The sequence below is a fragment of the Zootermopsis nevadensis genome, unplaced genomic scaffold, assembly GCF_977971745.1.
Source record: "Zootermopsis nevadensis isolate Lab colony 2312 unplaced genomic scaffold, Znev_1.0 Znev_ptg000001l, whole genome shotgun sequence".
Taxonomy (NCBI): Eukaryota; Metazoa; Arthropoda; class Insecta; order Blattodea; family Termopsidae; genus Zootermopsis; species Zootermopsis nevadensis.
In genome coordinates, this window is record NW_028259133.1 from 12,789,596 (window position 1) to 12,817,224 (window position 27,629).

Sequence of the window (27,629 nt, forward strand, 5' to 3'; positions counted from 1 at the left end):
TAATTGGAGTTCAGGGTACTTGGCTTTGTGTGTCTCAGCTACAGGAGGTTTTCAGTGCCGTATCGAATAAGACGACAAGATGATTTATAAGGGTGAGTTCTGAGGTGGGTCTCCTTTTCATTGTCTCCTCACAAAAACCACGAGTTTGTCCACAATTTAATATTTCCGTGATGGATTTCGTCTGTGTACGAGCGATAGGACTTCTGCACAATCTCATATCTCCATTACCTTACAGGTAGATGAGAAACTTTCCACTCCAAATGTGTGAACTTCGTTTTATTTAGAAGGAATTATAAAATATATTTGTATTTGGTGATGACACATCTGTCTGCATAATAAGCGAGTGTTGGTTGGTGAAAGACTCTAGCTACAAGTCGCGTCAGGTGGTTGAATGGTCAGTACACCATATCCTTTGCCAAAGTCTCACTTTAAACATCGAGTGTCGGTTGGTGGTTGTTTGTTGTTATGATTTCTGGGCCACAGGGGATAATATTTATGAATGTGTATGTTATAGCAGTTGACATTATGATTCTAATGAGATATTTTGGGCCTTATAGGATATTTTTTAAAAATGTGTATGTTGTCACCGTTACCGTGGTAATGTAAAAACGTGGATTTGGGCCTTATTTTACAATATTTATGGCTGTGTGTGTTTACTGCTTTAGATTTTCCTCTAGTTCTTGACGGGCAATTTATTGGTGCCTTGTATTCTGTGCGCTTACTTCTAGACCACCTACCTTAATAATATTCCCGGGAATTAGTTCACCAACGGCGGCAAAGTGCCTCATTATAGATGCTTCGTCATGTTACGTTTTTCAGTTTGTGTACATACTGAAAGTTCCTGGCAGCAATGTTATTGATGACAACATTGGAAACACTTGCTCAACCACTCAGCGCTCATGAAGCAGATGTAAACTTCGTTACTGTACTCACATCTCACGTTTCCCTCAATTGGTTGTGTATGTATTTTCATTAACATTTGAAGCTTATATTTAGAGGATCTCTTACTAAGAGAGTACTCTAATAGTTAAGCTCGCTGTTGTTTACTGTAACATGACCCACAAGCTCTCCTCCAGGCCCCGAAACTCTGTAGTCCTCGGGTGTTGATCATTTCCTGTCTAGAACGTTTAGGTTACAGCTAGAAGATCCAGTCGTGAAAGACCGTTAGAGAACGGTTTATCGATATTAAGCTATTTAGAAAATTACCTTATGGAACCCGAAATGTTATAACCGTTCCAGCAGAAGGCTACTTGCTGACCAGTCCGTCGAGTTTTGATCCATCTTTCCATCGTTGTGTTTTAACTTGTGACTGACGACTTTCATAAGACTTTCTTCCAAAAGAAAATTTTCCATCATGTGTTCTACTTGGGCGTATGAGAGAGTGGACATCAAACGATTTACATTGGTCATATAATTATTTTTGAGGCGTACATATCATTTTATTTTACGAAGTTTTTTACACCGAGGTTAGTGAAATTTGTACAAAACGACGTTGATCACTACTGAATGCTCGTAGCTGACTTGGAGGCATTATGTACGTTACTGTAGGGGAAGGATAAAACTTGAGCGTCGATTTATTAATTTTAGATTTGACGATAATATGCTCATTGGAAATTTATAGGATTACAGTTAGAAGAGAATCTCATTAGACGCACGCGGGGCAGAAAATTGCATGCTTAACCTGAGGAATGGAGTTAATCGCATGTAAGACACGAACAACCGGAAGACTCCAGAGAAATGTATAATTTAAGACAGCCGTAGACCGGGCACTGTTTTTCGTGAAAGCCTGTAAGCGCTGAATCCCTTATTACAGACAGGTTATACAACTTCGTGCTTGTATGAACTTGCGATCTATTTACACATTTCTGGTTCATTCAATATTAAATTTTATTTATTTATATCGCTTTTTATTATATTTCACACCCAAGTTGCCTCTACTGTCACATGTTCTTTTAGTTAAATTTGCATCGTGTTTTAATCCTCCAAATTTAGACCTGTTGTCCTATTTTTATCGCCCCTATATTTATTTTCCTCGTGTCTCTCTCCGAGTTCGTTTCTCTCTTCCCAGCTTTTCTTCCTCGCCCATTGTCTTTAATTATGTATCTCCTTAGCGTCCTCTCGTCTTGTATTGTTCTGTCTTTTGTTTTCTGCACTGCTCTTTCTTTCGCTCCGTAGTATTCAATTCATGAGAAGTGTCAGATAAACTCGTTCCTTCACTTGTGTTTCATGTTGCTCTGATCTCGCGCATTGCGAGAGATGTGTCTGTGAATTAGTTCTTAGTTAAAAACGGAGCATAGTTTCGGCCTTTCTCAGCAGTACAGTCATATTGTATGTTCAGAATGTGTTAATCAATTTGCGAAATAATTGTTAGCAACAAGGACGGAAATAAGATTGTATAGGTGTTACTCCGTATCTACTACCGAATGTTGACAACGTACGTAATTTGAGGCTTTAGAAAGTAAGACAAAGTGGTACATTCGTATTACTTTTCATTTTTGGGTTCGGCCGCGCAAGAACTAATTTTGCAAAGATCTGAACTGAGCCGTTTGAATCTATTACGTGATGTCTCGTTATCCTGTAACTGAAGCGTTTCCATAGATCTGGGGACTTGTTTGCATCGCTACTTTATAAATCACTCCAGCTTCCTCTGTGAAGAAACCAACTCAGAGAAATTTATATTTTTAATCTTTTGCCGTACATTTTCAGACATTTATCCATTTCTTTACTTACTCCTCGTACATCAAAACAGGCATAATTACATATCCTCTTTTCTATCCGATTGACGAATTAAGTATTCTTCTAACATCCTTCATAAAGATGTATGAGAAGCTGTAGGATGGGATTCTGTATTGTGCTAGTGTCATTCCAATGGAGAATTTCATTAAATTTTATTTAATTAAGATCGTACGACACCATTTCCAATTAGCAGTATCAATATAATGACCCATTTTTCTAGGGTTCATAACACCAGAGAGTATAATCTGGAAATATTCGTAATTATGACGGTCCCCGACATGTTTCTCTTTTTATTATCCGTTTATTTATTTGTCAATTTATTATCTTCATTAGTTAAAGTGTTCGTGGGTCCCTCGTCCATCCGCACATGACATGCCTTCCAGATACAAAGAATGGCTGCCACTATGTTAAATAAGCAGCCTGGGACAATCGACAAGGGGTTAATCTCCTGCAAGGGTGTTAGGAGGTTGGTTTATAAACTTCGTTATAAAACGTTCTGTGCCACGGAATGTTCACGATAGGGGCAAAATTGTTGGGAAGCGTTTACTTACAGTACGAAGTCGGAGATGTGATAACATTAAGACGGATCTTGTGGAGACGGGTTGAAAGGATAGACAGTGCGTGGTACTGGCTCAGGAACGTGATCTATGGTGGCATTTGCTGTTAACGTTGTGCGAGCCTGCAAACACTTGCTACAACATTTTAAGTTACTTTCTTTGTTCATAGTTAAGTATTGTATCAAGGTGGGTTAACCGCTTAGAACTAATCCCCTAACATGCTATAAAATTTATTTATATTAATTTATAAATTATACAAAAAATTTCTAGAAAACCTGACGAAGTGCAGCTAATCGCAATATAGATTTGCCTAGATTGGGTGACTTTTCATGGAGTAGAATCCTTAATGATAAGCCTTCTGAGGAACCTGAAGGTTTATTGCAGTATCTAGTGTTCAGAAGAACCCGCCAATGGACCCTCTCCTAAGTCAAATTGATGTAGCCCGCAAATTCACACCCCCTTTCTCTAGCAACCTTTTTAATATCATCCTCCCGCCTATGCTAAGATCTGTCAAGTGGTCTCTTCCCTTTATATTTTCGGGCTATAATTTTATTCGCATTTATCGTGTCCCACTCATCCCACTGTCCTCGGTTTGATCACCCATATTATATTTCGCCGACTATAAATTGTGAGACTTAAGTAATTTTCCTCTTATTGTCTTGTTTCATTCTCACTGAGGTCCAAATAATTTTGTCCTCGTATTTGTTTCTCTCAGTGCAATAGTGGTCTATGTTTCAGTAAGAGAAATCGTTATGAAAGATGAATAGTCCATTTCTTAATAACATAATAAATTACACAAGATGCTACAAAGCGAAAAAGTGTGAGTGTTACTACCCTGCCTGACTGTTTTTGGTAGCTTAATACATTTACGTATATTTTTAACTAAAAGTAGTGCATTAGGATCTACATCCCAACCCATTAACGCATTATTTTCTTTGTATGAAACAAGCGAAACGGCCTAAGACTGATCAGAAATTTATAGTAAACAGAAGAGCTCCTGATGTGGAAAAAGTGTCCCTGTTTTCATTAGCATAATTCTGCTATTGAAAATTCTTACATTTTCAAATACGCCCTTATATATAACATTAAGACAGTCAGAGATTTCAGGTTCTGACGGCGATGAAGACGTCCATTGTGGTCTACTTGTTGTGACGCAGTGTGGTTGTAGATGGTTACGAAGATTTCGGAGGAGCGTATCACTTCAGTCTTCAGGGTAGAATGTGGACGTAATACTTCGTCCCGAAACATAGGTAATCATTGTAAGATTACACGGCGCCATAACTCAGGAGACTACAATTGAGAGTTATTAAATAGAATGCCTCATTTCTGGTAGAATGGAATTATCCTTTTGAAAAGCATGCGTTTCGAATAGAGCTTTATATAATTCGTATGCCGACAATTTTCGCTTTCGTTTTCAGGCGATGAGTATGAAGATTTCTGTGTTGTAGGTTGTAGTGCCGTGTAGTCTGGTAGAAGTTTGCCGACGTTTCGGAGGTACTTGCTGCCTTCATCACCCAGAAGACAGCCTTCTTCTTCTTGGCGTTCGGCCACTGTGGTGCTCTTCCGTCGAATTCGATTGAAAGGGCACTGCTAGCGTTGACGATAAGATTTGCATTGAGAGGCCTGTTTCAAAACGTGGTTGCGTAATGAATAAGCGCTTCACTTATGGTCTGTAATGTATCTGAATTGCTATTATTAATCATGTTGCGGCGTTGTTTTCATAAAAGCATTAGCATTTTCTAAACTTCGGATGACGCATTTCTACGACAGACAGTTTTAAATTTCTTATACCGTCTATAGTTTCCCATTTCAGTCCACGTCCAGCGCCAAGCCGTCCTGATTCCAAAACGCCATTGTATTTATTACCAACGCGACACTGATGGTTGTACATTACCCATGAAATCATAACAGTACGTTGTTGGAAGTTGAGTTGATACTTATCTCGTTTCTCCTATACCTGTCCTCCAGACACACTCCATTATTCAATTGTTTTGTAATATCTAGTAGCCTTGAAGCAAGGTAGGGGATTATTAACGACGGACTAATTAGCTACTCCCTGTTGTACCTACGTCACGTTTAATAATTAACCGCGAAGCCGACAAACACACTCACATACATACAAACAAGATATTGATTTTCATGTTGCTGCGGAAATGCGACGCTCCCCTTACAACGGTTGCAGATGGTACAGTAAATTGCCAAAATATTAGGCTTACTTCCAGGTACAGTATTTCAGAAACCTTACACTTGACATTTTATTCAGGTGTGCACTGTTATGTTGCTGATCGCAAAGAAACTACCTAGGATTGTTTTAATTTGTTCTGATTAGACAAATTTATTAAATAGTACAAATTTTCAGTGTTATATGCAGATAAGTAGAGACGTACAATCTTTATCTTTTGATGGAGATTTTAGTTATGTAAGGTTTATTGTAAAGCTCGATCAAAACGATAAGAAATGAACTTACAGACAGTATGAAAATGATTCTTTCTGCTACAGACAACGAAAGAGATTTGTCTAGAAGTGAATGCAGATACAAGTAAATATATTTACCTGACGAGAAAAAGTCAGCAGCAGAGTTATCTTAGCCTGTATGTGTAACAGAAAATAGTTTAAGAATATGTCAACATGTAAGTTAGAAACAGCACAAACTGGTATGGTTAAAGAATTTTATCATTATATAGTTAGAGTTGGTTTGGCGTGTCCTTACTCACTGATCAAGCTAGTAATACGAGGACGTCTGTCTTTTGGGTTGTAGCGCCGTGTAGTCTGGTGGAAGCTTGCCGACGTTTCAGAGGTGCTTGCTCCTTCGTCATTAGAACACAACATTGCACCGCCGCGTGAACCTGAAATCTTACTGAGATTGTAAATTTTTTACTTTAGAGCAGCATTTCACCAGGGTCTCCTACAGTGCAGTTTATCTTCCGTACCGGCCTGCCGAGTGTAATCCTGGTCTACCGACCTTGCAGGCTTAATGCAATCCTCTCTTTACTCGCTCCAAATTCTGCCTGATGGTAAAGGGAATCTGTTCTCTTTTACACTGTCTCTTAAAAGGACAGAGGACTTATCCTAAAAGGTACCAGATGGCGGTGTGAAGTATAAGCCTACTGCTCGTCGTACAAAAGCTCTGGGTGTAGCAATCGCGTTCCGTAAGGGATCGATTCAAAGACGAAAGTATAACATTTGAGTGTTTGAAGTTTGCCTTTGCTACGAGGTCTGATGAAACAGTGAGATGTGTTCTGATAGCTAACGAGAATCGTGCGTTGTTTATGGGCCATTTCTTCAAAATGTATGCAAGGGGCACGTAGAGTGGTGGTTGTGACTGTCCATGGGCACGTTTTAACCCAAATACTACTAAATGGATTTTAGTGAGATTTGACAAAGCGTAAATTGTGTAAATTGAAATTTCAGGGAATTCAGTTTTGTGCGGATTGGTCAACGTTAGGTTGAATATTGCCAATTGACTGAGGTATATTCGAAAGACACGACCTGTCAGGAGTTGGCTGTACTCCTGTTTTCAGGTGATTGCTTATCATGATAATGAATCTTAAGGATGAGTATTATCACTATTGATTATTATATCTGGGATGGAACCCGAGACCTTCCGAACATTAGGTCGAATGAGCCAACCATTGGTTTGTTAAGATAGGTTGTGTTAGTTTGTTTCAGTTTGGTTTAATTTGGGTTAGGTTCGACTAGGTTGCGTTACGTTAAGTTACGTTAGTTGTTAGTTTCCTATAAGTTATATTAAGTTAAATTAATTTATGTTGCGTTAGTCTGAATTACGTTTGGTTAATTCTTTGTTTCTTTGTCTTGTTCGTCACTTTTCAAACACCCAGTTCACTATCCATTTGCTATAACATGTTTCGAGTCTATTGTGGCCATCATCAGGATGCTACATTACACGAACCTTCAAAGAATCACTTTTTGACGCATCCACTTTATTTTTCACACATGTATCTGAATACATCAGAATAAGGACATTGTCAGTGTTTGGTGAGAATATTTCAGATCAACGCCCATAATTTCTAACTGTTGAAGTTAATACAGCATAATTAGATAAACGACAGATTAGTTAATCATGTTGATCGTCACTTTCTAAGGCCTAATGCATTTTTTTATATCGCTGGACTACTCTGTTGCTTAAGGGCGACCTGCAACAAGAAAACAAACGTTTTACTTTCAGAAAACGTCTTGGAACTTTGTAGGCCTGTGCCCTGCGGGCCCAAAACGTCGTTCTCCCATCGTGTGGTCATCACAGATGCCGGGATTTCGGAGAAAAAAGATCTTTCAGGATCGTAAGAGCTTGAATCTCTTCACCATTTAACTTTGGTCGGTTTATAAAAAAATGTCCTTTTTGCTTCTTACATTCTCTTTCAAGGATTTTGTCTGTGACATCTGAAGCCTTCAAGTGAATGCGGAATTTCCTATTCCTATCCATCTCTCCTTTGTCTTCCTTTCGCATGCATCCTTGTTGCCCCCTCACCCCCCTCCCCCGTGTCCTTTGTCCCTGTCAAGTCCCTTTCTCTGCGCTGCGTGATATAAAGTGTAGCGGGTTGCATACACCACCGCCGCCTGTATCTGTGTCACTACTGAACAATAGCAACACATTTGCTTTTCTTGTTGGTGCTTGCCTTCTCTTCGTCTCTCTTTTTTATTTTATTCAGTTTCTCCATTTCCCCCTTTAGAAGCAGTAAAGAAAAGACCCATCTCTGCAAAAGTAGCGCCCCTTGTACCATCTTGAACTTGTATAGAAATCTTCCCTCATTCTTTAGCCTCCTGCACACGATAAAGGCGTCATGATAGTGGAATTTATCTTTAATAATAGATTGATGACTTCATCCGGACTAATGTTGCGCTGTCGTAGTTCAATACGGACTTTGAATTGAGAACTTACAATGTATGCCCGTTCCAGGCTGTCGTAAAGTTATTGAAGTCTGCACGCGAGACATAGGCTTACGTAACAAGTACATAAGCCTGTCGACACAGACATATTCTTCTTCTTCTTCTTCTGTGTCACCTGCATCGGTATTCCCTTGTACATCTTTCGTTCTTCTTGCATGATCCACACTTTTTGAATGTACTCTTACTCAAGAGGTGCTAGTGTCTTAAGTGCGCTACTAGGCGCAAAAGTGGGATACGTTACTTTTATGTTATTTCGTAGCATGTAGCCGCTTCGTGAAATCATAAATGGCATAAGGAGCCTGTTTTAATTATCCCCAAATTCTACGTGCATTAGATTCTAACGTGTCTTTGTATAATCTCATTGCTAGTGACAAAATTGCATCTGGTATGGAGATGATGTTCAGAAATCCTGAAGATGATACTGTAATTTCGAAATATGTCACGGTGGTCTAGCGGTCAGAACGCTCGGCTTGTAATCCTGGGGTCCCGGGTTCGATTCCCGGTGGTGACCGGATTTATAACGTGTGTTGGGCAAGGCCGTGGTCCAGGTATCGCGGAGTTTTTCTCCGGGGCTAAGCACACAGAAGAAGACAACGGCAAACCACTTCTGGATCATTTGCCTAGGAAACATATGAACAGGTCCCTATCAGAGTCCACCTATTTCAAAGTATCCAAACATTGTTTGTGTAGATGTAAATGTTAATTGTTATTTTAATATGTTGTTTTAATGCATAGACAATAACATTATCATCAACAGAAATATATGACTCTTTTTCATATTCGGCATTACGACAGATTCTTGATGACTACTCGTTAGATCGTTTACTGCTTATCCTGATTTATAGGATGGTAGTGACTTTCGCTATCTTTCATTAGCCCACAGTATAAAATTTTCCCATTTGATGTGTATTTCTATGTAAGAAAATTTAGTACGCATCGTGGTTAACGTAATCGAAAAATTTCAAATCTAAAACACAAATTATAAAATTCTGTGGAATAAAGAACTGTAACACGGTCCTGTAATTATTCACACCTACTCTTAGGCTTTTCTTTCTGTTATTATTAGCGCAAAGAATTATGAAGTGGAGAAGAGTTAGTTATCTAGTAAACCCATACAAGACTTTCAGCTGAAAAGCCTGTTTTTTGCCATTTATATACGTAATAAGTTCAGTAAATAGTACACCCACCAAGTTGAGTGGAATGTATTATACGACGAATGTATAAAGTGCCCAATGACCTATCTGCTTTTGCACATATCACTGCAAGGAATAAACTTTGAACAGAAATTGTGGGGTCCTTGTACGTCGCAGTTAATTTATTTACTTATTTTTATAATATATATTTTATATTTGTATTTAATCAGGTGGTCAGAAAAGTGTTTGAGCCCAATAAGAATCATGACGAGTCACTTTAATGAAGGTCCACGTTCTTTCGCCTCTTAAACACTCGTGTGTATAATGAGATTAGCTTTGTAGCAGTGTTCTTATATCTGCAAAAGTAGGTTGTATTTGCTCTTGAACTAACTGTACTTCAGGCTTAACCATTAAAGTGTTGCATCTGCATTAAAATAATATCAAAACCAACTATGTATTCAGAAATACGAAAAAGAAGACATTTATAAATTTTAGGCCCTTATATTCAAATCTGAGTTCAGTTTCCGAGTTGGTATCAGTCGTGTCATCCTAATCAGTTCTCTGACAGTTTGAAAGTTAGTCAAATCCAGACCTCCCACACTAACTGTAATATGTCGATTGTCGCTTCTGCCGTGAAGATGGAGACTGTATTTATCCGAAATGTTGGCATGTATCTACGAGTCCATTTGTCCACTTGGTGCCAGAACCCAGAAGAACATTGACATTTTCACCGCCCTGAGAATCTCTGTCCTCACTATGTTAGTTGCTTAAGTGAAATTCTGACATCACAACAGAGAATCAGCGCTAGTCCTGGTGGCTTACTCTGTGCAGCATTGCAGGGACCATTGAGAAGAATAATCTGAAGCAACGAAAATCAGTGCCGAAGCGTTCTGGCTACCGTTTGACGTCACTAAGAAGATTAGGGCAGCCCTTGTCAGATACAATTCGTTACTCTCGTCATCAGAGACTTCGTTTCCTATGGGGTTGACCTGCGTTACATGTGGACATCAGACGTGAAATAACACCCGTCTGAACCGGGTGTCGTAATCTTCCTTGAAGCAGCGTCTGGTTTTATTCTCAGAAGGACTTAGCTGCCTGACACAACTCTTGTTCTTCTGCCTCTGGTAGTCTGTAAGATACTGAAGAGATAATGCCACCTCACAGATATGTGAGTTACAAGCAGAGCTCTCTCTATAAAGTACACAAAGTTCTATGGAAATATTTCGTTCTGATCTATCTAGTTATTGTGTTCAGGAGTTTACCCTTAAGAGCGAAGGTTCCAGGGCGACCTGGCACTCAGTTCCGAAAGAAATAAGCTTGATTCATAATGCGAAACCATTCTCGTAGTTACTTAGTGATTGCTATAGATTTACAGGCTAAATGCAGCATTAAACGACAAATATCACACAGAGTAACAGATAAGTAAATTATATAACTTAGGAAATATTAATTTTGGGCCGCACTGGACAGCCCTGTCCATATCTACAGAATCGGCAAAGGATTCTGTATTTTAGTATTAATTACTTTTTAACTGCTTCACATATGGGAGGAAATCAATGAACATGACTTGTGAGGACTTCCCGATTTCTTTTTTCATTTCCTCTGCTCTTAAGACTTTTTGCCCTGGCACCGACGAATTTTTCTTAATCTTAACTATCGGTTATTCTAACAATAATATTATATCAATTCGCATTTGAACAATGCAATTGTCTTTCCGTCTGGCGACACACCAAATGGAAGCATATATTTACAATAACCATTTCGTAGAAGTGGGCTCCATGTGAATGGTTGTCATGGCAGCAGTATAATAACAAATATAATTACTAATAGAATTTCAGTTGTCCTCATTGAATATGGGTCCTTGAGTCCGTTTTGGACGTCGTAGCGAAGAGAAGCATGCCTGCCTCTTCTGGGAATTGAATTGCAGTCACTTTGCTGGCTGAACTCTCTCTGTTCCAAAAACAGAAGTTGTCTTAGTATTTACTTATGCTGATCCTGAAACCTCTAAATCCACCGAACTCAGCCTCTTTATATGGAGAGTGGCAGGAGAAAAACTAATCTTTTTCTTGCAGTTTTGTCCTAGTTGTAACAGCTTGTAGTGTGCGCTCCAGTATCTGCATAGTTCTTGTATATCCAGGGCAAGTAACGTAAATACCATGATAATTTTCACATCTGCTTTGATCTCGTATCTTGTAGACATCTGACAAAAGCTGTATTCAATTTAATTTGTACTTTAGTTTGAAACAAACATTTACTTTATGTGTCTTACAGCTATGTCTTTAATTCATATGGTTCTTATTTGAACAGCTCTGTTTGTATTCCTATAATCTGTCCCTCAGGTCAGGCCCGCCCATGTTTTAATCAAGGGAACATTTGTGAATGTCTCTTAACCTTACGGCTTAGGGAGTTCTAGAAAGAGTTTGTCTCGTTGTTATGTAGTCATTCTGATGTGGTAAATAAACGTATTATTACTTGCGAAATAAATTTCATATATTTTGGTTGTGATTATATTTTAATTTTGAGTTTTAATTTACTTTAGTGCTTCGTTGTATCTGAGTAAACTTTGTTAGTAACTTGACTGTCAATCACAATAATAATAACGCAGTAATTAAATATTCTTCCTTTAAGTACGCTGTACGCATTCTGTTTCTTCAGTTTATTTACAAAAAGTTTTTATTCTTTTATGTGTGAACAGGTTTGTGGCGTTTTTAACTGGCTACGTGTAGGACAGATTATCTTCAGAAGCTACTAATGAATTTCCCGCCTGTTCTGATACCCGAAAGTTCATTGCCGTAGGATTTGAGGTTTTCACGGCGGTGAGTACGAAGATGGCTGTTAGTTATGGCCCAGATGATGAAGGCAGAAAGGACCTCTGAAACGTTGGTACTGACCAGACTGCAGGATGCTACAACCCAGAAGACAACCATTTTCGTTAATTATTATGTTTATAAGTGCCGATCATCCAAGGCGATGAGTAGAGTTATGGTGATTGTTATTGATGTTAAGGGTTGATTTCATCCAATCTGTAAAATTATAATACATTTTTAAAGGAATCAGTTACTTAAATTAAATACATTAAAAAACAGAATATAAGTTCAAATCTTTTAGAAAGAAATGCCCCCCCCCCCCCGAGAATAATTAAGGGAACGCCATTTTCCCTACCAACTGTTACCTTTTTATCTACTATCATTTAAATACTCAAGCTATTTATGTTCTGAATATATTGTTTATTTCCTTATTTTGGACTTAACAATCATCTGGTTAATTTGAAGTTCAAAATTATATCAACAAGAACGGGAAAGAGCAGAATTAGGGTCGAAACCTCGCTGGAGATATCCAACATTTCAAAAAGACGTTTATTGAAAATTGCTGCATCTATGAGGACAGGCAGCGAACCCAAGAACCCTTAACTCCATCACATCAACACTGATGATGGAGGCAGAGACAGTATCCGATTGCATGTCAATACACGGCTGATCACCCGAGAAGAAGTCATTGCAAGTAGTTAGTTACGTGTTTAGAGAATGTCTAAGATAATCCTGCAAGCAAGAGAAAGCAAAGGGGAGAGTCTATCTTTGGTGCAGCTGATGTTTTCGCATTATTCTTAGGCGAACAACATTTTTTAACAGAAGTTCAAATAAGCTGTGAATATCTCTGGTTTAATGTACTCGAATTACACATTTCGAGGAACTTAGTAGGCAAATTATGCAATGCAAGAGAGACTCAAGATTCTAGCTGCAGACTAGTTCATCTTTCGTTTCTTTTTGTAAAATATTCCCTTCAACGCGTTCTGCGTCTCACAAAGAAACTCACACCAAACATATACTGAATAAGGAATATACATCATAGTCGCCTTAAAGGATATTCACAAAGGATACAGAAAAAGGACCAAGCTTAAGAAAGACACTTTATTAAAATCTCGCAAGTAAACAAAATAGTGTTAGTCATCTAAACTTCTTTAAAAAACTAAAAAGAATTTGTAATATGCTCTTTTAATATAACTTGTCTACTTATTATTTTTACTGTTTACTTTGTAGAAAATCTGTGTTCGATTTTCGTCCACAGTAACTATATTCACTTGATATATTTCTTACTGAACAACAGCTGATCGTGTTCAACCTTGTCTGTTATCAATTTAAGATAGAATATTGTACTTAAGGAACGTTTGTTTTCAGTAAGAATTATTCATCTTCAATCTCAGAATTATTTTTATTGGGACTTTTGTTTTCATTATGATGTCAGTCCTGTAACGAATTTATTTATTTGTAGTTCGTATAACGCCATTGTCAATACCCCAGACTATAAGATTCTAATGGTAAGGTGGCTAATGAATGATGAATTTGAACGTGTATGGAAGGAAATGGTCTTTGTCTAATTTAAGGCATTCTGGAGTTTTTTTGGAGTGATTGTGGAAAACCAAAAACCAAAACGAGAAAATTTCGGCAGCAGTTTCGGGGCTTAGATTTGACACTTTTACATCCTGAACATGAGACAGTAGTGCTCGTCACGCATCCGCTAAGTTCGTTGTAATAAATTAAAACTGGAAACCGCTATACGTAACAGAAGAATGCGTGTCGTCTATTCTCTGTATTCGTTAAATTAGTCGATTTTGGTCTTCTGGGTTGTAGCGCCGTGTGGACTTGCAGTTAGATACAGTCTCTGTCTTCCATATTTGGAGGTCGTCCTCTCTAACCACAGCCTGAGGACACTCTATGCTGTGGTTACAGAGAACCCACGTAACACTCTAAAATAATATAGATATCTTTAATGTCAGCTTTTTGTTTTATATTTAGTTTCAGCCCTGAAGATGCAGACAGTATATTCCTCCGAAACGTTGGTATCTAAATACAAGTCCACAAAGAGTTAAAATCCAGAAGGGTAGCATCGACATTTTCACCGGCGTAGGCACAGGAATCTCAGTTTGCACATATCTACATTCGAATTCTAGAATTGCTGTCTCTTCTGAGACAGTCCTGACTTAGTTTCTTATGACGTTTCTTCCTTTCCTTGTGAACATCGGGAAAGTGAATTGAAAGGATCTGTGTCCCTGCCTCTCCAGTGTGCAATTACCTATCCCATTTGCTATGCAGTAAACCAGTTCCACGCTAAATGCATTCGCTCTTCCTGTTCTTATTTCCTTGTCAACCCTTTCCGTCGCTTTAGTTAATGACGTGAGGTTTCTGTTTCATTTAATCTGCTAGATATTTGGTAGGGCTCTTGAGTGGAAAATCGATCCATCGCAAAACCTTTGACTGTACAGAGGACAACGGAGAAAATCGCAGATATAAATTACGTCAGTACCCGGAATATATAGGATTTGAGACTTTCGCGACGAGTACAATCAATAAAATCTTCTCGGGCAATCAGCCGCGTCAACTGGTTACCGTAGTAAACCGACGTTTCGGGAACAAACTCTGTCCCCATCATCAGGGTTCTGATGTGACTGGATACCTCGGAAGTCGCCTGTGTATTTACATGCCTGAATGGAAAACAAGTAGCTGAACTTCAGATATTCTGTATTATTTTAGTACTTCGGATGATTTTACGAAACGTCTATAAAAATGTGAGATCAGAGGTTCTAACGGCGGTGGAGATGTCGATGTTGGTCTTCTGGGTGTAACGCCGTGTGGACTTGTAGGTATATGTTACGGAGGAACATACTGTGTCCATTTTCAGGGCTGAAATAGAGACGGTATGCTTTTCCTGACAGTTGGTATCTACCTACAGATCCATACGGCGTTAAAACCTGGGAGACCAGCAGCTTATGAAAATGTTCTTCAACCAGAATAGATAGAATGAAGAAATTCAAGCTGACGCAAAATAATTTTTCGGTGTGATGTACAAGACAGTATCTGGTATCGCATTACATGGATTTCGGTTTTAATATAGCATACAGTAAATGTGATAAAAATAATACGGAACCCGTTTTCACTGTATTATGTACTTTCATAATCACAGCTTTTGTTGTAATAATAGGTAGGAGGAAATGTTAGGCCCATTCACAATAAATCGATTCTTAACTCGATTATCATTTTTAGCCGTTTGTAGAGTTCTCAATTAATGCACTTTTCAATATTTGAATGAGCTAATATTTAAATAAAATTCACTAAATGTGTGTTGCTGTTACAGTATATATGTATATGTGTACGCATATAATGTAATAAAATGTAGGCTGATACGTGCGTTTGTATTTTGCCACAGAAATATGTTTTGTGTCATCATTACTCATATTCAATAATACAAATTTTAATCTCGTAGTTTCTGTATAAAAAGTGTCATAGTGCAGTACTTCATCTGCGAAGATTATGCAGTCAGCGATATGCATTAATTGTGATTGTGTGTTCTGAATAAATATGTTCGTGTTTACACGAATGGCGTGCAGACATCTGTAGAACAGCCACGCTGAGAAATTTGAAATCGGGTCATATAAATCCAAGGACATTGAAGTGTCCGACTGGCAAACGCTTGCTTAAGAGACGTTTCCCGGAGTTTTTTAGTGAAGGAACGCGTGTCTGTTATAATCTGCGTGAAACAAATGAAAATGTTTCAATTACCTGTGACCTTTCTAAATGAGTTATTTTAAAAATTGCATAAAATTACAATAACAAAGCAAGTGCCCGCTTGTCCTCCTGATTGTCTGCAAAGAAGGTAAGACGTTTGCAGGTGGAGAAGGTAAAGTGATGGGAGATGGAGGAAGGAGAGGTGTTGAGGAGGGTCTTTCTGCTTTGGATTAAGAATTGAAGCCGGAGGTTTAAAGAAAAATATGTTCCTCCCTTTAAATATGACGTCCCTCCACTTTCTCTTCTATCAATGTATCTCTGTCTCTTTTTCTGCCTCAAAGGATAAAGTGTGGGTCGCGCTAGACAATTAGATTCGTGTGCTTTGGCGTGTTTCAGCTTACTGCGACAGAAGAGACAGCCTTGACAACCTCTGTGGGCAGATCACTGGCGACGCCACTCTGTTCTCCATGTTCCGGTCCGACGCAGGGCCCACGGAATGCCCTTTCAGAGGTGGACCGCCCTTCACCTTTACGTACAACAGAGGTTACGGGGAATGCAGCAGCCCTGTGTCCAGGGTGGACTCTTGTACTGACGAGTCGCGGCTGCTGCTACGCTACCAGGCCTGTCCCGACGTGCCTGGCACTGAGAGTACAGGTGAGCTCAGCTCGGAAATCCATAAACCTATTTTGTATGTCCTGTGGAAACTCCGCTTTTGAATGTTCTGTGACGTGCTTAAAAAGTGTGTCGGTTTATCCGAAACTCTGCTTGTCCGTGTCTAGTTCACAAGAGATGGCGTTTCGCAGTTTTTATTGTCGTATTCTGCAGTTTTTGGCGTGTTCACATAGAAAATATTAAAAATTCGCTTGATGGCTTCACCGTGCCTCTTCGTATGCCTTTATGTAACAGTTACAGAATTTCTAAACATATTTTTATGAAATGAGATTTTGGGGGAGGGGTTACTAAAATTTTGTGACATATTGCAGTTTTGGCTAAAATCAGACCATACATACAGAAACGTCACGTAAAGACACAAATTCGCATCAGTACTGATCTCGAGCGTAACTCGCTAACATTTATTGAAGCGAAATTAGTTTTGAACAAAAATTGTGACCTGTTTTACGCCCTTTTTATCTTTATATTTGCCCAAATTATACGGAAAATTGCAGATACAGTACAATAAATGGCATACTCTACCAACATTTCTGATTGTTTTTATTATTTATTTCACAATTGGAGCAATGCTATTCGGTCTCTTCGATATACAATAATTACCAACATGTAGCGACATTACGTAACGAGGGCATTCATAATTTGTGCTTGTCAAATGTTATTAGGGTTATTATATCAAGGAATATGATATAGGAGCGCATGCGACCTACATAAGGATGAAAAGAAATGCATGAAAAATTTTAGTCTTGAAACCTGAAGGTAAGAAGCCACTTTAGACACTTAGGTATAAATGGGAGTTAACATTAAAACATGCGATAAACTGATTGTGAGAATGTGGACTGGATTAAAAGCTAACCAAAACAGGTTTCTATGTTAACAATAATGCACATTTAGGCTTTGTGTAAATGATCAATTTCTTTACCACCTGGGCACGCAACATGCGTTCAATAAAGACCAAGTGACCAATCTCGAACCCATTTTTCTTCTTGACTCCGTCAAAACGGGATCTGGGGGCCATCCAACCTCCTCTCCAACTGGTATTTTGGTTCCTTCTCAGAAATTCAGCTGCCAGGCCGTAAAGGTAACCTACTTACCTCCGAAATGCCTAGAGATACACCTCCATAACTCTTCTCTGTATGGAGTACATCTTATAAACTCGATAAAATTGTTATTGAGAAGGAATCATTTCGGTTCCGTTACCTGTAATGAACATCTGGGAAGTCGATATATTTTTATCTCGCATGTCTCTCCACCGATACTCATGCCCCTAGAGCGTGCAGTGAAGCCAGACATCGTTAAGGACAAACAAACTTTGCGACAAATCACATGGTCGGTGACCAGGGTATGATGGGCACAGCGTAAATGTGAGAATGTGTTCACTGCCCTCTGCGCTCGAGATATTGAAACCTGCCAGAATTCTTATGTGTGTAATAGACAATGTTGTAAAATTTTTATTAGATTGCAGGAAATGTAAAAACATAACGAACGAAAGAGTTATTAATCAATTAATTAATTCGTACATACTTTTTTTATAAATCATCTTATTGACAAACAAATGAGCGAATTACAATATAACGTATTATATTGATTTATTTATCCATCAAAAACTATTTGATGGCAGAACAAAATAGATTCAGATAGCATTTATTTCGTATTAGAAACTGATCGATGACTCTGTACCCACTCATCACAAATTAATTCTGAACGTAACATTCTTGGTCCGTTTTAGCAATGATGTCAGACGTAAAGCTGCAGAATTGGTCTTGAAACTCTGAGGAAAAGAGCTGAATAATTACTGAGAACAGGGAGCCAATGGCATAAACTTAGACACATAAGAATTTAACTTAGAAATACGCGCCAAAAGAGCAACTAAAGAGAACATTATGTCGATTGGTTTCCACATCCCCTCGTGTAGATAAATAGAACACATGTCGAGTTGACTGCCAACAAGTATTATTGTTGTTGTGAGCAGTTGATCGTTCCCAAATGAAAAATGGGCAGCATCTCTTCTATCCCTTTCTTCTACTCTCCGGGGGCCCCGCCCCCCGCCTGGCGTAGCCCCTCTCGCTATTCCCATGCCATAATAATAGGGGTTGAAGCACTGTCATGCGATCCAACACTTAACAGTGAGACCCCTGACTCACGAGCGCGCTGTTTGCTGTTACCCCCAAAGACGAGAATCCACCTCCTCAGTAGTCACAATTGTAATATTGTTGGTTACAACACCAAATCCAAAAACTTAAGCCGTAAAATGTTGGTGTATCTGCACCTACTTTTACTCCTACACTGAGATATCGCTTGTGTTCTGGCGTAAAAGGGAAGGTCTTAAAGAAACAACGTTAATATGACCAGCGTCATCAATTACGGTTGTTTAATTGGCATTTATAAAAATACTGAAGGTTTTATGTGCTCTAACTTGCAACGGCGCCACCCATTCCGAAGATGGCTGTCTTCTGGGTTGTAGTGCCGTGTTCTCTGGTGGACTGCATCCGTCATCAGGATGGTGGCTCATCGCCCTGATGACGGAGGCAGTATGACCTCTGAAACGTTCGTAAACACCTACCATACTACACTGCGCAACAACCCAGAAGACAGAAGTCTTCATACTCACCGCTGTGAAAACCTCAAATCTTACATACATTGTTTATTTTGTTCTGAAGTACACTGAGAATAAATACATCTTTTAGCAGCAGTAGAACACGTGATCTGGAGTAATATTAGCTTATTAGCGATATTTGTTCCCTCGTAGAAGTAACGAGAATCCAGTAACAAATGAATACGCCTCAGTTGATACTCATGTTCTAAGAATTACACGAACAATAGGGGTAGAAATATGTCTGTGGATCTTTCCTTGAAATTCGAAATCATCTTATTGTATATACTGTATTTCATTGTGTAGGATCATTTTCATATCTTCTCAGGCAGTTTTGTTCTTTTGCTTTCAACCAATACCAATTAGCTTAGCTAAGTTACTGCTGCTTCGTTTTGGTTTCTTTGTTCTTGTAAAATATATAACACTCTCAGCTGAATGAAAATTTAAATCACGTCACATTACCATATAAATAATTTATTTCTCGTTATCTGGTTCTCGATATTAATATATTTCGTATTGGTTTTAATTACTTAGACACCTTCAGGTGCAAAAGTCTTCATTTTCTTACGGTTAATGCGTGTCTCCTATCCTGGCTGTAATAAATTCTTCATTACCTTGAAGGTAACAGCAGTCTGACAGAAAGAGATTAATGCATTCTAATACGTGAAAAATAAAGATATGTGGAGTAAAAAGTACTTACTTTTATTCTTACCTATGTTCATTTAAAATACCTATTTTAAGGTCTGTGACAGTGCATTCCAATGTGTAAAATTGTTATTTTAGTCTTGACCACCACCGAAATTATAAAATACGACATTTCGAAAGCTGGATTCAGATGATGAATAAAGTCGAAAAGAATAATTGTACATTTTCTGTTAAATTGAGCCGGGATAGCTCAGTCAGTATAGTGACTAGCTACGTGCTGGACGACTGGGGCTCGATCCCCGATCGAGGCAGAGGATTTTTCTTCTAGCCTCTGCGTCCAGACCGGCTCTGGGGCCCACCCAACCTCCTATCCAATGGGTACCGGGGTCCTTTCCCGGGGGTAAAGCCGGCCTGGGCGTGATGCTGACCACTCACCCCCATCTAGTGCCGAGGTCGAGAATGAGTAGGAGCTATACCTACTCTCCCCCAAGCGACCTACGTGGCGTGTAGTGGGACTTCTTTAATTTACTTGACTACTGAAATACTTTCTTTATTAGATTCCCCTTCAAGTCCTTATATTCGTGTGTGCATACGTGTTTGTACGTTCGTGTGTTTGTGTGTGAGCTTTGAAAAATGTAGACCTAATGTTTTTGTGACGTTAGCGCTTATACCTGCCCGTTTACCTCCACTAATGGGTCTACATTACTACCTGCAGGGTTTGCCGTTATTGTAATGCAGAACATAACAAAGTCAACCCCGATGTCGTTATTCTGCCTCTGGTCGCGTGAAAGCAAAATGCCCTTTTGCCTTTCGTCTGTTTCTTTTTTCCTGTCATTAATAAACCGAAATGGTAATTTGACTTGCTTCTGCATAAGAAATTTCTTTGTATCATATTAGCGTTAATAATTTACGACGTTAAAATCATTTTCCCTTTGTTTGATGAGCCCGTTATAACTTCATGTGCATGTACTTTGTAAGATGTATAGTTAATTTTCTTGTACTTTTGTTGTGTGGGTGTAGACATTTTAGTGAAAAATGACGAACTTACCCCGCATACTTAATTTATTTTGGGACATGCGGTTTAATTTTAACTCAAGTCTCTGATCTGGTTTCCAGAAAGAGATTTCGCTATAAACGTTGTAAAATTGAAAGATTCTATGCACATAATGTATGTTTCTATGTAACGAGTGGACCTATTTACAGAATGAAAATCTTTGGTTGTACTAAAATTGTGATTATTTTATCTGCACATAAATAGACCAATTCTTCTAGAGTTGTTAACTTACACTAGTTAAGATATTGCTTTTATTTTGTACTTGTAACAGTTAGTAATGTCGAAATACAATATCAAACTTCCTGGGTACTTAACCATACTCTGGTAGAAAACTTTATAAAATGTTTATAATTCTCACAGGTTTTCGTTAATTGGTCAGTAGTGAGTGGTCTAACATAAGCATACATCTCTGTATGTGTTAATTTTCAGTTGTAATAGACTTGAATATGGTGTTAATTCAGCGTTTCGAAAATATTTGCCCCGGCAGAACACATATATTAAAATGAGATTAACATAGGGGGATTAATTTTGCTGATGTTATTCTTACAAAACCAGAATTAAAATATATAAAATTATAAGGCTAACAGTCCTGCCTGTTTTCTTGCAGGGTCTTAAACTTGATGTCTTGCCGTGTAGGTAGAATAGGTACTTCCTCTATCATCACGGAAATTGCCCTGATGATGGAGGCCGTAAGAACCTCTAAAACGTTTATGACCTTTGCCTGACTACACGTCGCGACAACCCAGAGGACAGCCGTCTTTAAACTCGCCTCCTTGAAAACCTGAAATATCAGTGAGAATTTTGTTTATTTTTTTTATAATTTCGTGAAAATCAATGCATATTATGTAATCAGCAATAGAAGGGGGCTTTTACAGTTTCAAAATCTGTCGCTGAATATTTCATAATAGTTCGAATGACACTTATACTGTGCAGACCACATTGAGTGTAAAAAAAATACTGTGTGATCATGCAGCCAAATAAATGGATTTGCGGAAATGATTCATCTGTTCCATTTAGGATAAAATCTATACAACTATGATTTTCGTGTAGTCTATTAAAAAAACATTTAGGTTGGTTGTGCTCTTACCGTCTGTCGGAGCCTGCACTGTAAGGCGTGATGACTTGTCTGCATGAACGACGTACGGCTAATTTACAACAGGCTCTTAATGTTACGTCAAGTTGTTCTTGCAGTTGATTTAGTGTTGGGCCGCCTTGATGAACTAACGTCCCTTAATCATGTCCACACTTCAGGTTCTCACAGCGGTACTGCTGCACTTCACCTGATCCAACTTCATTTCCAACCCATATACACCATCTCTGTCCTCACCATCATTTATCAGCATCGACCGTTATTTTGCCCTGCATGTTTTCCTGTTCGCTCATTTTCTCTGTTCGCGTATAGATCTACCATCTTCTGCAATCACAACAGCAATACAATCATCAACGCTCTAACCATAACATCCCAAACATAGATCAGTCTGACAATTGTTGCATGATATTCTCCCATTCCAAAATCCATCGCATCGATCTTTGAACAGTGGGTGGGATATATTATCACAGAATTTCTTTGAAAATAGTTCTGTGATCATTTTGGGCGAGTTTTACCCAGTTCTTCAGCAACCAGTCCGCGATTCGCAATGCTGTTGTAATCCTACAGCGAAATCTCTAAAAATCGACCAGTGCGTTTTATAAAGACCTATTTTTTCTCGCATCCATGTCGCTGAAAATAAAAATACTTCGTATTAGCCATGCGAGTTGGATCTAAAAGGTGCGAAGAGAGAAGTGCGTATTTAAAAGAGTATATATAGTTATCAGTCTGTGATCAGGTTTACTGTCTTCCCACGAACGTATATTTAGCGAATAATGAGGTTCGTCGGTCAACTTAGAGCATTCCGTCAGTATTATATCAAATACCTCTACGACAATCAGCCAAAGTTCGTATTTTATTGATTTGTAGAAGAATGGATGTGAGAAATATGAACTAATACTTAAATACGTTATTTGAATGTGGATTGGAAGTTGCATTAACTTCAATGGATAGTCGATAATAAATTATTACTTATGTGATACTTTTGATTGTTACAGTGGTCAAGACGTCGATATTGGTCTGGGTTTTTAATGTCTTGTGGTCTTGTGTTTTCCTACTACAAGTCCGTATTGTTATTGTTTTATATTCATAGAAATAGCCCGTGAACTTAATTTTTCTCTAGGTTCTATGATTCTAAACCGCAGTGGAGCTTTTGTTCCCGTAGTCCTCGTACCAAGTACTGAAACACTCGACGTGCTCAGGCGATGTGCACTGTGTGATGTTAAAAATCTCCAGAATGGTCTTTGTCCCTTTGAAGCCATTCATAGTAACCATAACCCGTGCCTTCGTAAAGGGATGTAAGTCCAAAAACTACAACCGAAGTATGATCGCTGCTTTACAGCCTATATTTCATATTACCTGAAACATATCAAAATTATCTCTTGAACCTTAAGTTCGTGTGTAAATAATATAATTATATTACTGTTTTTTTTTTTTTGTAAAAACAAATAAACATTATTTGTGAGAACCTTGCGAAAATTAGTTTTCGTTTCCTGAACTTTTAGGCCTTATACATCTTTACCCCGGCACCAGCAAATTGTTAGCCGCAAATAATTCAGATCTTGTGTGAGGACAAGGATAACTTTGCCCGTAGCACCACTTGTTATTCGTGAGTACAATAACGCACTGCTCAGTGCATACATCAGGCCGAACTAAATCCTTGATAGCAGAACCCACAGGTCCAGCACCGACAACACCAAAGCCCGCCACCAGCCACAATCCTGAGCCAACTCCATCCATTTACCATCCTCACAGCTCACCTCCCTAAGATCCATCTTTAAATTATCCTCCCATCTCCTTCTTGGTCTGCCAAGTGGCCATTTTCCAAAAGGATTCCCTACCAAAATTCTGTATCCACCCCTTGCGTCCCTTAGGCAACTGAATTCTTTGCATTGAGATTCTCCTTCTTCGTTCTGCAGTACGGAAAAAATAGTCCTATGTAACACTGCTCATATTTCGAGGTGATTACAGTGAAATTTGTGCTGTTTTATGCAGTAAATAAAACGCAATGAGGTGGTCATGCCTGTCCAAATACATTTAATGTCTCGTCTATAATAGTACTGAAATAATGTGTTTAAATTGCTACGGGTTCCAAACAAAGATGTTTGATGAATTTAATTTTGTGAGATTTGAGTATCTCGCGCCGACTGTCTTCTGGACAGTTGCACCGTGCAGTTTGGTAGATATTAACCGACGTTCTTTATAGGAGGTCTATAATTTGTAACGAAAGCACGATCTTTGCATTTCGGTAGTTGGTGCTGTTGTTTCTTACGAAGACGAAGAAGTGTAGCGTGTTTTAAAGTTATATGAAAAGCCGCACATTTAATTGATTTTCATGATGTAATAGCTGAGCAACGAACTGATTTCCTAAGATGTTGACATTGATGTCGTGTGATAGGTTTTCTATACCATGACTGCATTAAAATCCAATGCGAAACACTTTTTAGATGTAATTATAGGCCTATGAGGAAAGGAAATTGAGCAGAATGAAGTTAATGAATTTCAGAGCGAATGGTTGAGTTGTACGTTACAACTCTCCTTAAGCCCGAGCGTTGTTATGTTCCAGCACCAAGCCTGTTGAAAATTCAGACACGATCGGACAACGTTCTTGAGGTCCTTGGCTTCTTTAAGTGAGAATAAAGTAATCAGTTCTGAACGGAAGAAGGGAATAGTAAGTAGCTTGTTTCTCGCCACCGAACAGGTTTAGTTTAGCAGTTTTCAGTTGGCTGGGATTCAAAATGCACCCAGTTCAGTTACCGTCGAAGGACCGACTCTCCTGTTTGTAATTTCATTATAGAATATATTTTCGGCTTCTGTGAACACGGTGGTAAGGAACCATTTGGTTGCATAAATGGCGTGAAATTTCTTGACCAGCTGAGCTACTATAAACTTCTCAATGAGACCAATAAATCCATGTTCTTAGTCGGATTGACGTAATGTCACTTTTCCACAATGTATAAAAATCAGAATATGATAGAACGAGAATTACTTTTCGGAAATTGAATTATATTGAAAAGTGTATTTTCGCTGTTTTATGTTAGTGTGGAATCCGATGTCTCACATTAAGTGAAGAACATAGAGCTATGTTATGGGAGACAGGTAATATATCAAAAATTTGATCGGGAAACCCCTTGGAACATTTTGACTTGGGAGACCTTGAAGGAGATGGGAAGATAAAATTAAGATGTGTCTTAAGATGGGGTATGAGGCTCGGAGGTGGATGCAAATGGCTCTTGATCGTGTTAATTTGCAGGCTTTGACTCTGCTGATGCGGTTATTGGTTTCAAAATATTTCATAATAGAGTGGTTTGCTTTGATGATGATTTCAACTACAAAATTTGAAATTAAAATTTAGCCTAGCTGTGAATACAGAAATGTAATCACTTAACATTTTTGTCTTTCCGCCAGAGTATAATTCTGAACATGAATTTCATTATCAGTAACCGTGTTAGTTTTCTAAATTATCTCACTTGTTTGGGAAACGCCTATTGCATGAAACATCTCTTAATCATGGTAGTGTTGAATCCTAGTCAAGGGTGTATTTTCGAAGAGGTGTTTGCTTGTCTGTGTGACAAGGTAATTACAGTGAGCGATTAGTGCTGTCTGGTCGATACGTTTCTTTATGCCCTGCACTGCGCCACTGCGAAACACTATACAGAATATGCGGCTTAATCATAACGTAAGCTAACGTCGACAGTTCTGTAGTTGACACTTGTCTGTGTATCTTGACATAACAACGAGGTTTTGGAGTAAGCAGCAGGGTAGGTTTGAGCTGGTTCATGCGAACAGTGTTTCAGAGCATAGCATGTTGCAAAACTAATACAGGAATAAAACAAAAACATCAGGGCAAAAATACAAAATTGTAAGTTATATGTAATGAAACGAACGTATGTCTTAATAATAAACTAAAATCAGGCTTCGTTATGTTATTTAGTATTCATTGCCGTGATTATAGTCAGCAAGAACCTCTGAGACGTTGGTAAACTCCTGCCAGACCACTCGGCGCTGCAACCCAGAAGACATCGTTTCACTCACCGCTGTGAGAACCTTCTGGTTTGTAACGCCGTGTATGGTATGCAACCCGAAAGAACACATTCGACATTTTCGCAACCATGAAAACGGGTGTGCTGCATGGGGCTGGAAGTGGCTTTCATGAACCCTTTATTAATTTTTGGCCAATAACACGAGCCCTTTGTAGTCGTCCCAGAAGAACTCAGTTGTATTATATACACCATTGTAAAAATATCGATACACATACATCCATGTATCGATGGTTACATCTTGCCCTTACACATTGCTACAGATTTCCTGAAGCCTGTAAAAAAGAGCTATAGTAGACATCACGAAATTGCATGCGCGGTTACTGCCTTTTATGCGCTGCGAGTTCTGAGTTGTCTTCATTCACCGGGCTTCACTGATCGTGTTGCTGTGACCTTGAAACATGCAATTTTGTGACGGCTGCTAGAAAACTAATGTAGAAGTAATTTAGCAGTAGTTGCAAAATAGCAGTTTTATTAGCATTAATGGCAGCAGCAGTAGTCTGTTGGCTGTAATGGCATTAATCGAGTGAATCGAACCAAATAGAAATAGCAGGTTCACCTTATGAAATCAGTCTCTTCGGTTTTTAGAGCATTCTGTATACCGTGGTTAATATAGTAAATCAGAAGTTATTTTTTGAAGTTGTTTTCGTGTTATACAAGATATACCGACACATTTTCCAGCTTCCTCTTATAGTGGCATTGTAATTAGCGTGCTCGAAGCTCTACGAACGCCCCAGCCTGCTCTCAGAATTTGGGATCGCTTTGAGGTTTAGTTGTAAGAAAACAACACAGACTTCATTGAAGTGGTAAAACAAGTTTTAGGCAGCACTGTGAAGGCAGACGCAATGAAAGCGGAGACAAGTCGACTTTTCGAGTCACATCGGAAGGGTGTGGCACACACAGTCTATGCATGTGAGTTTGGGCAACCAGCAGACTGTATGGAACAGAATCCTTCTTGAGGAGTTAGTGGTCGCTCAACTCAAGAAATTCCCCCCCTTTTATGGAACCTGAATGTTCCTTAACCGATGGTGTCATATACTGTCTTATGAGCCAGCTTCGTTCTCATATTCTTCATATTAATGTTATCCTAGTATCTGTTTTCTGGTTTTCAAAAGAGTTTCCAAACCAAAATTTTATATGCATTCCTTATTGCCCTATCCTAACCATATATAAAACCCATCGTACGTTTTAGGTTTAACTGATACATTTCGTTATTCTAATCATGCTACGTGATCTGTAGAAACCTTGACATTTATTTTAATGTGATATCACAAGTTACTCACGTTACCATACTTAGAAATTTTTCATCATGATAGACCTTTGTTTCTGTCATGTTGCAGAAATGGAACAATTCGCTTGAATATATGTTTTTTCTTTTGGTGGCTGGCGACATTGTGGCCACTGAACTAGGCATTTGAAAAGGACATTGTACATGGTAGGCAAATGACTAACACGCTGTTTTTACCTGTTTTTTTGCCTTTAAGTTACGATACAATGTATTGTTTAATGAAAGAAGGAAAATACAATTGTATTTGCTCTTCTGTTGTTCATTTTTGTCGAAATTTTCCTCGTTTGCTTTACTCGTGATTGATGTCGAAATTTCCCTGCGCGTAAGTTATTTCACTCAATCAGACACAAAGGTTTAGGTTTGATTTTGGATTAAGTGAACTAGCGATTCTTTTCACATTATACAAAATTCAACTCAGCGGA

At 38.6% G+C, this 27,629-nt stretch overlaps 1 protein-coding gene across 7 annotated transcripts in view; it reads left to right on the plus strand.

Annotated features, from left to right (window-relative positions):
- Window positions 1-27,629, plus strand: part of LOC110829529 (uncharacterized) — a 475,337-nt gene that overhangs the window by 406,647 nt on the left and 41,061 nt on the right. For all 7 annotated transcript variants that reach the window (XM_087347254.1, XM_087347235.1, XM_087347251.1 and 4 more), the window contains one exon: window positions 16,228-16,485. In XM_087347254.1, the coding sequence (XP_087203380.1) occupies window positions 16,228-16,485 (258 nt within the window). The remainder of the gene's footprint in view (window positions 1-16,227; window positions 16,486-27,629) is intronic.